The 12,295-nt window shown below is 53.4% G+C and overlaps 1 protein-coding gene across 1 annotated transcript; it reads right to left on the bottom strand.

Annotated features, from left to right (window-relative positions):
• Window positions 1-810: 810 nt before the first annotated feature.
• LOC126071487 (immunoglobulin superfamily DCC subclass member 3-like) lies at window positions 811-11,860 on the bottom strand. Its single transcript, XM_049875678.1, is given in 12 exon segments — window positions 811-944; window positions 1,071-1,178; window positions 1,280-1,468; window positions 1,690-1,718; window positions 2,094-2,339; window positions 2,670-2,896; window positions 3,345-3,496; window positions 3,552-3,689; window positions 9,415-9,590; window positions 9,681-9,825; window positions 10,275-10,577; window positions 11,818-11,860. Coding segments are annotated over 12 exon segments (1,890 nt in total).
• Window positions 11,861-12,295: the final 435 nt, after the last annotated feature.

The raw sequence follows: 12,295 nt of genomic DNA, 5'->3' as shown, positions 1-12,295 counted from the left end.
TTCTTGAGATGGGAGGAACACAGAAACCACACCCTCTTCTCTCCCCCTATGGCCAGGCCTCCACCACCCCAGAGAAGGGCTAAGGGACCTTTGGTTCTTTCCTGACTCTGGGGTGATGGGGACAGGTGAGGTAGATTCTTTGGTGGGTCTGGAGTTAGTGGTGTCTGGAAGGGAGCCAACTTGGAGGGCCTTAGGCTAAGGGCAGCTGTTCCATGGTCACCTGAGGACAAGAAAGTGGTCAGGCCTCTGTCCCAAGGCCTCAAACCCACCAGCTTTTCCCACCAATCCCTCCTCACTTGAATCCCCTTCACCTGGGTGATGAGTTCAGTTTTCTCCCCTGGCTTCCCTCCACTCAGCTCTGTCCAAGGCAGTCTGAGGCGCTGCCCAGCACTCCCAGGACCCCTGTCTGCAGAGTAGGCTGTCCCAAATAGGAAGGGTCAGCACTGCGGCTTATCTGGGTCTCCCTCTGTGCTAGCTCCTCAGCCTGTTCTTCCCAAGGGTGGAGAGAGTGGGTTCCTTCCTTGTGCTGCTGGGCAGCAGGGGAGCTGGCTTGGCCCACACCTGCTACCTCCATCCTCTGCCTTGGGAGCCCCTGTCCTCTGCCCTCTTAATGCAGCCCACCAAGCGTCCCCCTGCCCCTAGACACCACTGAGAAGAACCGGCTCTCCTCCAGATCTGTCGTACTTATAAAACAGGAAATAAAGAATTGGGGTTAATGATGGATAAGGGTTCTTTCCTGCTCTCTTCCGTTCCTTGCCGCAGTGATGCCAACAGTCTCCCTAGCAGTTTCCACACTAGCTACCCTGGCCCTTACCTGTGTTTGCAGCCCAGGAAAAGGCAGAGGAGGCAAACGATGAGGGCAGCTAGGCCCACGTGGATACCCACCACAACCCCAGGCAGTGAGCTGCTCCCATCCTGGCTGCAAGAGCAACCAGCCTTGGACTCTGTGGACACAGGGCCAACTGTCAGAGGACCAGAGGTGGAGGCGAAGCCCTTCCGTCCATATGGGTCCTATGGGAGGGACAGGCTCTGACCCCAGGCTTACTACCCTCCTACAGGACCCCACTCACCATGGGTGGTCAGGGGCACATCACGCAGAGACACAAGGCGGGCACTGCTATTCCCATCCCCATTGCCATTGAATGCCTGGAGCTTGATCTCACAGAGGGCAGCTGGCTCTGCAGGGAGCAGAGGAGCACGAATGGAACAGGCAGGCCTTCTGGGGGAGCCCACTCTAGGAAGAGGTCCGAGGGTCACATAGGAAGGTTTGGGGCCTCACCCAGGTCTGTGTAGAGGAAGGAGCTGACAGTGCCGGCCAGGAGCAGGGGCCTCTCCAAATGGCCTGCCGGCAGCTTGTGGCAAAAGAGCTTGAAGCCTTGGATGGGCTCTAGCTGGGGTGGCAGCTCCCAGGAGGCCTGCACGGTGGTAGCATTGAGCACCTTGGTGGAGAAGCCCAGGGCAGCAGAGGCTGCAGAGGAAAAGGGATGAGCTGGTCAGCAGCCCCTGTCTGCCTCCGGCTGGGGGCTCTACAAGGCTGGAGAGGCTGCCACTCACTGCTGCCCATAGTGGAATTGTGGATGGGGGCAGAGTCCTGTCTGGCACCCTCTGCAGAGTACGCCCGCAAGTGAATGGAGCAGACGTGGCAGGCTCCAGGCTGGAGAAGACACGCTCAGAGGTGTCTTTGGTCACAGCCTCCTGGAGCTCCGGGCCAGCTGGCTCTGGGGAACAGAGAGCTTGGCATCTCAGCATCCTTCTCCCTCACTAGCCCCAGAGATGAAGGCCCTCCCGGTGCCTGGCTGGGCCAGGCTTCCAAGGAGAGCAGGGAAGGGGGCTGCAGAAGTTGAAACTAGGATGAGAAAGAGGCTGTGAATATTGAAAACCAAAGAGCAGTAAGGAAGCCCCAGAGAACCATATGCAGAGACATCCAGCTCAGAGCCACACATCCAGAGGCCTGATAAGCGTCCAGAGGGGCTCGAAGACCACTAAGGAGACAGGGGCCCAGAGAGTGCAAGGGACTCCCCCTAGGACACCACCAGTCTGGGGCAGAGGCCTGACCGAGGGTCTGAGCTCGAAGTTCTGTTCACTGCTCACACCTGCCACACACAGGCAGGAGGTGCAGCACATAGCCGATGATGTCCCCACTGGAGGGGGATGGCTCCCAGGATAGTCGAATGGCGGAGGTGGAGAGGGCTGTAGCCTGCAGGCCTCGGGGGTTAAGGAGAGGCTCTGGGGCCCCTGTCAAAGCCAGGTGGGCACTGGCCTGGTTGGAGCCAGCACTGTTCACCACGCATTGGTAGATTGCCTCGTCCTCGGCTGAGACCCCGGCCACCATCAGTGTGCTGGGGAAAGACAAACACAGCTGCTAGAGGCCCCTTCCTGGTGAGCCCCCACACCCCAGCAGGTGGCCTTAGGAGAGAAAGCTGCCTATCTCAGAGACCCACAGACCTGCCCAGGGGCAGAAGGACAGACCACCTGAGTCTGGGCACTACCTATAGGGGAGCAGGCCCAGCAGACCCTCCTGTGGTGGGGGGAGGGGGGACTTGCTGGGAGTCTGTGCATGAGTGGTGGATTTTAGAGAGCAGCCTTAGGTAGTGTCCTGTAGATGAGGGGTGGATGCCTGGGGTGGGGGGGAGTACCTACCGTTGATTGAGGGGAGCAGACATGGGTACCTGTTGTTGTAAGTCAGTCATACTTTATCTACAGGACTCAACACCTTCCCATTCAACCAGACCACACGGGGCTTGGGGACACCCTGGGCCACGCACGTGAAAATGGCGCTGCTTCCCGGAGGCTTGGACAAGAACTGTGGCCACTGGACAAACTCGCGGGGGAGGGTGGGGAGATGGGCGGACAATGGCGTGGTGGAAGGTACCTTGAGGCTGGGACTCTTGCCCTCCTTCCTCCCCCCACCCCAACCCTCTACCGGTCCTGGTTCCCATCAGCTGGATAAGCGCCCCAGGAATCCTCCCTGCGGGCGGCGCAGGAGAGGGTTACCCAATACACAATGTATGCCCGGGCTTATTTGTGTTTACTATAGTGCACAATTTCACATGTCTTTCAAGACATCAAAGATGTAGCGAAGCCTATGTGAAATTGTGCATTACAGTTTAGTAAATAAACACAAGTAAGCCTGTGCTTACTGGTTAATCCGCCCCGGCCGGGGCAGCAGTTCCGGGCTGCGCTACCAGGGAAAGCTGGAAGCGGACTTCACTCCCGGGAGAGGAAAGGGGTGCGCCCTGTCCGGGAGAACCTCCAAGGACCCTCCCCCCGCCCAGGGCGGCTCCAGTGAGCCCTGGTTTCCTCCCCCCGCCCCCGCACCGGCGCCCCCAGCCCTCGTTGCTTACCCTGCACCAGCAGGACGCTGTGCGCCTGACTCTGGTCCCTGGCCGGTTGGCGGCGCAGACGTAGACGCCCGAGTGCTCGACAGACACATCGGAGATCATGAGATTCCCGGTGCCCAGGACTTGGATGCCCTCCACGCCGAAGGAGCAGCCGTCTGCGGGAAGCGCGAGGTGTCAGGGCTGGGAAAGAGCGAGACGGGGTGGGCGCACCCAGGTGGCTCCACGAGAGGAGCGGCCGCGGGTAGCCAGTGGCGATGCACTCCAGCACCGCCGTCTGGTGCACTGTGAGGGTCAAGTTCTGAGGCCCAGACAGAATCTCCGGCTCCTGCAGCAGTCTCTGGGGTCCCACTGGCAGTGGAAACGGGCAGGTTGATGGATCAGGAAAAGAGAACACCCCACCTCACGGGCACTTCTGTCCTCAGCATCCCCCTCTAACCCACAGGGTGTCCAGACCTCAGGGCTTCGCTCAGCAACTGCTGTATTATCCCCGTTTTACAGATAGAGAAAATGGTTTGCCCAAGGTCCCCTGGCGGTAAATATTAGGGCTAAGCGTTTTGGCAGCTAAGAAGGGCTCAGGTTAAACTGATAGGGTGGAAGGGAGAGGACAGAGTGTGAGCTCCAAGTGAACTGGTGGATGGCCTGCTCAGAACGTTAATTGGCCCCACCTTCCTGGGATGCCTCACCCTGGAAGCAGGAGGAGCAAGGGCCTCCATCCCTTCCCTAAGTCACCCACAAAGGTGGCAAGAGACCCTTCCCTCAGAAGCATACCAGACACCTTAAGAACTCAGCATGGCTCCACTGCTCAGGAAGATGTAAACTTTTTTGAAATACACTACTATTTTGGGTCTAAACTGCATCTCGATTTTGTACCTTTCTCTACCACCACCAGCACCATTTCATTAGTTTATTCAATAAATCATCACTGGGGGGCTACTGTGTGTCAGGCGCTATTCTCACACTTGGAGTACAGTTGTGAAGAATATAGGGAAAAGCAGACCCTTGTTTTCCTTTATCCTGTCACTCCTGTTTGTTTTTTTTTTAACCTCCTGTATTAAAAAAAAAAATGTTGCTGTGCAGTCAATTCTGACTCATAGCGACCCTAAAGGACAAAGCAGAGCTGTCCCATAGGGCTTCCAAGGAGCCCCTAGTGGATTCAAGCTGCTGACCTTTTTGTTAGCAGCTGAGCTCTTAACCACTACGTCACCAGGGCTCCTCCTGTACTATGTGTGTGTGTGTATGTACGTACATATGTATGTGGAAACCCTGGTTGCCTAGTGAATAAGAGCTACAGCTCCTAACCAAAAGGACAGCAGTTTGAATCCCCCAGATGCTCCTTGGAAACTCTCTGGGGCAGCTCTATTCTGTCCTATAGGGTCGCTATGAGTTGGAAAATCGACTTGACAGCAATGGGTTATATGTGTTCATATATTCATGTATATGTATATTTAATACTGTGTTTTTGGTGAAAGTTTACACAGGAAATTAGGTTCCCATTTAACAATTTCTATACCTGTTGTTCACAAGAGCCAGAATATGACCTTGAGTATATCCTACTTGAATTTAGAGACGATCTCAAGAATAGATTTGATGCATTGAACACTAATAATGACCGAAGACCAGATGAGTTGTGGGATGACATCAAGACATCATAATGAAGAAAACAAAGAGTCAGTAAAAAGGCAGGAAAGAAAGAAAAGATGGAAGTGTATGTCAGAAGAGACTTTGAAACTTGCCCTTGAACATAGAGTAGCTAAAGCAAAGGGAAAAAATGATCACGTAAAAGAGCTGAACAGAAGATTTCAAAGGGTGGCTCAAAAAGACAAAGTATTATAATGAAATGTGAAAAGACCTGGAGTTGGAAAACTAAAAGGGAAAACACACTCAGCATTTCTCAAGCTCAGTGAACTGAAGAAAAAATTCAAGCCTCGAGTTGCAATATTGAAAGATTCTATGGGCAAAATATTGAACGACGCAGGAAGCATCAAAAGAAGATGAAAGGAATACGGAGTCATTGTACTCAAAAGAATTGGTTGATGTTCAACCATTTCAGGAGGTAGCATATGATCAGGAACCCATGGTACTGAAGGAAGAAGCCCAAGCTGCACTGAAGGCATTAGCAAAAACAGGGCTCCGGGAATTGACAGAATACTAATTAAGATGTTTCAACAAACAGATGCAGCGCTGGAAGCGCTCACTTGTTTATGCCAAGACATTTAGAAGACAGCTACCTGGCCAACCGACTAGAAAAGATCCATATTTGTGCCCACTCCAAAGAAAGGTAATCCAACAGAATTTGGAAATTATCCAACAACATCATTAATATCACACACAAAATTTTGCTGAAGATAATTAAAAAACTGTTGCAGCAGTACATTGACAGGGAACTACCAGAAATTCAAGCCAGATTCAGAAGAGGACCTGGAGCAAGGGATATCATTGCTGATGTCAGATGGATCCTGACTGAAAGCAGAGAATATCAGAAAGATGTTTACCTGTGTTTTATTGACTAGGCAAAGGCATTCGACTGTGTGAATCATAACAAACTATGGATAACATTGTGAAGAAGGGGAATTCCGGGACACTTAATTGTGCTCATGCAGAGCCTGTACATAGACCAAGAGGCAGTCATTCCAACAGAACAAGAGGATACTGAGCGGTTTAAAATCAGAGAAGGTATGCATCAGGGTTGTATCCTTTCACCATACTTATTCAGTCTGTATGCTGAGCAAATAATCTGAGAAGCGGGACTATATGAAGAAGAATGTGGGATCGGTATTAGAGGAAGACTAATTAACAACCTGTGATATCCAGATGATACAACCTTGGTTACTGAAAGCGAAGAGGACTTGAAGCACTGATGAAGATCAAAGACTACAGCCTTCAGTATGGATTATACTTCAACATAAAACAAATATCCTCACAACTGGGCCAACAAGCAACGTCATGATAAACGGAGAAAATACTGAAGTTGTCAAGGATTTCATTTTACTTGAATCCACTACCAACACCCATGAAGCAGCAGTCAAGAAATCAAATGATGTATTGCATTGGGCAAATTTGCCACAAAAGACCTCTTTCAAGTGTTAAAATCAAAGATGTCACTTTGAGAATTAAGATGTGCCTGACTCAAGCCATGGTATTTTCAATCACCTCATGTGTATGTGAAAGCCGGGTAATGAATAAGGAAGACTGAAGAAGAATTGATGCATTTGAATTGTGGAGTTGAAGAATACTGAATATACCACGGACTGCCAGAAGAACAAACAAGTCTGTCTTGGAAGAAGTACAGCCAGAGTGCTCTTCAGAAGCGAGGATAGTGAGTCTTCGTCTCTCGTACTTTGGACATGCTATGAGGAGGGACCAGTCCTTGGAGAAGGACATCATGCTTGGTAAGGTAGAAGGTCAGCAAAAAAGAGGAAGATCCTCAACAAGATGGATTGACAGTGGCTGCAACAATGGGCTCAAACATAGCAATGATTGTAAGGATGGGACAGCACCAGGCAGTGTTTTGTTCTGTTGTACATTGGGCCGCTGTGAGTCAAAACTGACTCGGTGGCACTTAATAACAACAACATACATATTGTTCAGTGTTACTGGTTATATTTTTCACAATGTGTCAGCATTCTCATTATTTTCCTTCTGGTTTAACCCTTTCTTTAATGTCTTTTATTAAGAACTCAGAAAATTTTGTCACTAAAATGAAAGTTTCTCAAGGACTGGTTTAATATTTTATATACTTTTAAGTATTCCTAAAGATCTAGGATAATATTTCTTTCATTTGTTCATTCATACAGCAACTATCTACTGAGGGTTTACTTTGGGCCAGGCACTCTTTTTTTTTTTTTTAATTTTCATTGTGCTTTAAGTGAAAGTCTACAAATCAACTCAGTCTCCCACACAAAAGCCTATATACACCTTGCTACATACTCCCAATTGCTCTCCCCCCAGTGAGACAGCACACTCCCTCCCTTCACTCTCTCTTTTCGTGTCCATTTCGCTAGTTTCTAACCCCCTCTACCCTCTCGTCTCCCCTCCAGGGAGGAGATGCCCACATAGTCTCAAGCGTCCACCTGATCCAAGAAGCTCACTCCTCACCAGCATCCCTCCCCAACCCACTGTTCAGTCCAATCCCTGTCTGAAGAGCTGGCTCCGGGAATGGTTCCAGTCCTGGGCCCACAGAAGGTCTGGGGCCCACGACCACCGGGGTCCTTCTAGTGGGCCAGGCACTCTTTAGTTTGCCTCTTACAAGCTCCAGTACAGGCTGCGGACTCGTTGGAATGTCCCAGCCTTAGCCAAGGAGGCTCTTTCTGCCGGGCCACACCACTCATCGTGGTAGAGTCTGGACCATATCTTCAGCAACTGCTGGCTCACACCTCCCTGTGCCAGGCATTGTACTGTGAGTCTCTCACACATTGTCTCCCTGGATCCTCCCATAGTCCTGTGAGGCTTGCACATGAGAAAACCAAGTGTCAGAGAGGTTAAGTAATTTGTCCAAGGTCAGGCAGATTAGCAGAGCTAGGACTCAAACCTGGATCTTGGTAGCATACCCTCTCCCCCCACTGAAAGTCTGGAGAATTCTGTGTCCCTGGTGCCTGCCCCAGGATATGTGATGGTGAGTGATTTTGGAGTAAATGGTTCAAGGCCTTGGTCCCTGGCTCCTGCCCCGGGGGGAAGAGACCACAGGGACCCTAGCTCCTTTCCTGAAAATTTAGGTAAGCTCCTAAGCTCCAAGCCCTTCGTTACTAGGTAGCGGACTGTCTCACAACAGGTACCCTGAAGCTCTCCAGCCACTCATTCCCCTGCCTCAGCATGGTCCAGATGGAGGATCCCAGGCCTGCCCCTGACAGCCAGTGATTGGCATTACAGAGGCCTGGGATCCTGCCCTGTGCTTCGGCCCCAGATGGTTGATGGGAACAGGAAGTAGGAGGCAGAAGAACCCCACCCAGGCTTCCCACCGCTCTGAGGGAGGAGCCCCTGACCCTCCTCTGCTCTGAGCTTCTAAGTTAGTGCCAGATCACAGACACAACTCCTCCTTCCCCTTTAAGTCTTTAATTTAAAATATCTATCTATATAGAGAGATAGTCTTTGGTAAAATTTGGTCAGAGATGTTTGGAAAGTCTATGCTGAGGTGTCAGGGTGGTTTTCCATGGTTCGCTTGCTTCTTTATACCCTGGAGCCCCCTAGTGGATGATGCAGGCATGACTCCCCCTCAAGGACATCTGTGGCATCACCGCTTCAGGTGTTGGAATCAGTCTAAGCTGACTCTCACCTGGCTGGGCACCAACCCCTGGAAGGTTCTGCTGTGGCCCTCACTTTAAACATGAAACTCGCACACCCAACTCGGCCTGCGTTTGGGGTCAACCTGGATGTTTCAGATACAAAGGAGGAAGCATACACATGAGTGCACACACACGTACGTGCACACACATGCACAAACACATGCACACACACACACATACACACCCTTGCACACGCATGCACAGGCAAGCACACACATGCATACATACGCGGAATTGCACCCACTCTCATCTGAGATGCAGGCTGACTGAGCCCCTCACTCTGAAGCCATCATGGACTCCCACTGCCATCTGGATCAAGTCCAAACTCCTCTTCATGATGGGCTTGGCCTACCTTTCCAACATCAACTCTTTGTTACCCTGAGTTCTACCCATTCTATGGTCCAGCAACAGGGAACTTCCTTTGCAGACTGTCATGTTCTCACCCTTTTGCACTGGCACACACCATGGCCCTCTGCCTGGAATGCCCCCTCTCTGTCTTCTTGACCTTGGCCTGTCTTTCTCTTCTGACCTTTCAACACCCATTGGCTGTAACTTACTCCGGGAGGCCCCTGACCATCAACCAGCTGGGTTAGAGGTCCCCTCACTGGGTTCCCACAGCTCTTCCTTCTCTACCAGATTGTAAGCTCTGGGAAGCCAGTGACAGACTGAGTCTGTTCAGTCTGTGCACCGCTGTCCTCTACCCTGCACAGGTGCGCACAGGCGCTCTCTGAAGTGTCTGTACCCCGTACAACCCCACTGGCCACACCCTCTCCGAGCAGCACTGGCCCCCACACCTTTCTGCCTGGTGCCCACGCTGATTTCCCCTGGTCCTTGCTTACTACTCAGGGTCAGCTGGGCACCCTGGCTGTGGCGAGTACTGGCCACATTGCGTGCCACGGAGCGGTAGGTGCCCACATCAGCCTGGCTCACGCTGGTGATGTGGGGGATGCCGCCAGGCAGCAGCATGACCCTGAGGATGCAGATGTCAGGTATCAGTGGTCAGCGACCTGTGCCTGGACCCTCAGCCCACCCCCGGACCGCGCTCACAGCTGGTGCTCACCGGTGGTCGGCAGTGCTCAGGGCCATGCCATTGTGCTCCCAGGAGATGGAGGGATCAGGCACCCCCCAGATCAGGCCCTGGAAGCGGGCAACTCCACCCTGCTCCACCTCCACAGACTCTGGGTGTTGGTGGAAGTGAGAGAGACCTGAGGGCATGGGGGGCCGCCTGAGCATCCATAGACCCAGCCTGGGCTGGGCCCCCAGCAGCCATGCCCCAAAGCCCTGGCTCCCACCTCTGCCTCCTCTTGCTAACCACTGCACTGTGCAACCCCAGAGCCTTGTCTGTGACTCTTGCGGCCACAGCACTTTATTAAAAAAATATGTAAAATTATATCTTGCAGTTGTTGGTTTAAAGACAAATATAATCCAGGCTGGATTCATTATTATATATTCATTATATTCATTTTTTCTTCTGGTTTTAAAGAAATTAAAATTAAAACATTTTTGTGAGCCCCTGTAATTATCATGGGCCGCAGGCAATGCATACTGTGCCTAGTGGGTAAGTCTGCTCTGCGAGGCCCACTCTGGACAACTCTGTACCCCCACAGGTGCCCCCTCACCCACCCCTGCCCCGGGAGCAGCCTCAGGCACCCACTTGCCAACTGTACCCGGGCCCGCTGCCTCACCAGCCGCCCATAGCGGTTCTGGGCCACGCAGTGGTACTCGTGGGCATGGGAAGGGAGGCTCCGGAGTGATGGCAGGGTGGCCAGATGCAGGGAGCCGTCCAGCATCAGGTTGGCACCACTGTCATTGGCCAGGACCAGTCCATCCCGCTGCCAGGAAATGGACAGAGGCGGCTTGCCCTCCACCTGGCAGGGCAGCACCAGCGGGTGGTCCCGCATGGCCACCGCATCCTCTGGCTCCCTCAAGAAGGCCAGTTCGGAGCCTGCAGTGCAGCCTGTAGAGACAGCCAGCAGGACCTGGGCATGACGGCCTTCCATGGCCCACTTATGCACACCATCTCCCTGTCAACTCTGACCCCCCTCCAGTGGGCCAGGGGCAGGCGTAGAGACTTTACTCTTGGGGGCCTTGGGGCATTAAGGAAGGGGTGAGGAGGGAGAGAGGGCTGGCAGCCTGAGGAGCAGGGCTGGCCACTGTCTGGCTGGTGGGGAAAGGCCAGCCTGGCGGGCTGCCATGATTGATGGTCTCTTTCAGCCAGGCCCTGGCAATGGGGAAGGGATGGGGCAGGCACAATGGAGAGGTCAGGGGCCGAGGGTGGGCACTGTGCTCCCCTGGGGACAATGAGGCTGCTCCCCTCCCTCCTCCACCAGCCCATCTGCCTGTCTGCCCACGGGGTCAGCTTCCCAGGACTCCTGGCTCCCCCTTCCCCTCCCTCAGCCAGGACCCCAGCCCTGACTAGGGAAGGAGCACACTTACCTCCACACACACACACACACACACACACACACACACTTATTCACACACACACAGCCTAGAAATCCCAACTGCACAGCCACACACTTTGAGTTACAACCTCACCAACTCCCCCACCTTTTAGACACAGATGGTGGGCACAAAGGTCACACATTGATGCCCTGCAGACTCAAAGTCACAAATACACACACACAGGACCATAGACACACAGGAATCACAGACCCAGAAATGCATAAGCAGAGCTGTGAACCCACTTGCTTAGGCCCCCAACCATAAAAAAAAAAAAAAAAACCCATAAATACTGTAACTCAGCGGGCCTCCCTCCCGAGTAGAGGGGCAGGTGGAGGGGCTGGGGTAGGCAGACCCCAGAGCCAGCAGGCCCAGGCCTCAGCCAGCTTGGGTACCCTCGGACATCTGAGGGGAAATCCCTTGGTCCTGCCTCTTCAGGACCCTCGCCTGTCCAGCCCCTTCCTAAGCACTCGCCCTTCTAGGACTGTACCCAGAGTCTGTGCCCCAGAGCCTCCCTCCACACAGCTCCCTCCTGCACTCACATGCCTATCCTTCCCACTCATCCTGTCCCCTCTTCTCTCCTGCAGGGTGTCCCCATCTCTGCCCCTGCCACCATCTGTCCCTCCTCCCCATTTTGTCTCCCCACTTTCTCTGCTGTCCACCCCTTTTGTGTCATGTTCCCCCATTCTCCATTGGTCTTGCTTCTCCATGGGCCCTACTGGCCCGGCCTACCTCTGGCCTCCCCAGTCCCTTACCCCAGTCCTGGAGCAGCAGCAGCAGCAGCAGCCCCCGGCCCATGTCCCTACCAGGCCCAGCCCCCCTCAATCCCAGGCTACCTCCCAAGCAGCCCTGATATTCTGCCTTCAGCCTGCGGGTTCCTGGGCTGTGGGCATTCCCCCCCCGACACACTCGGGCACAGTGTGGGGGCTCTGGCCTTGCTTTGGGGAGCCTGAGATCTAGGGGAGCCAAGGTCTGGGATCGATGCTGAAAGCTGTGTCCTTCCCTCCGTCTTCCCTGGAGCTGGGTCTCTTTCAGCTTTCAGCCTGAGCCCCCTCCCCACCCCCGACCCCACTGTCCCCTCCTCCCAGGGCCAGTATCCAGACACCTAGATAATTGGGGCGGGGAAAGGGGAAGGGGCAGGGGCTAGTGAGAGCAGGGCAAACTTGGGGAGTCAGGTCCGCCCCTTTCCCAGCCTCTGGAATCCTCTCCCAGCCTGTCAGACCCATCCCTTAC

Source organism: Elephas maximus, chromosome 3 (genome assembly GCF_024166365.1).
Source record: "Elephas maximus indicus isolate mEleMax1 chromosome 3, mEleMax1 primary haplotype, whole genome shotgun sequence".
NCBI classification, from domain to species: Eukaryota; Metazoa; Chordata; class Mammalia; order Proboscidea; family Elephantidae; genus Elephas; species Elephas maximus.
The sequence above is the reverse complement of the archived record's forward strand: the minus strand, read 5'-3'. Positions and strand labels throughout refer to the sequence as shown.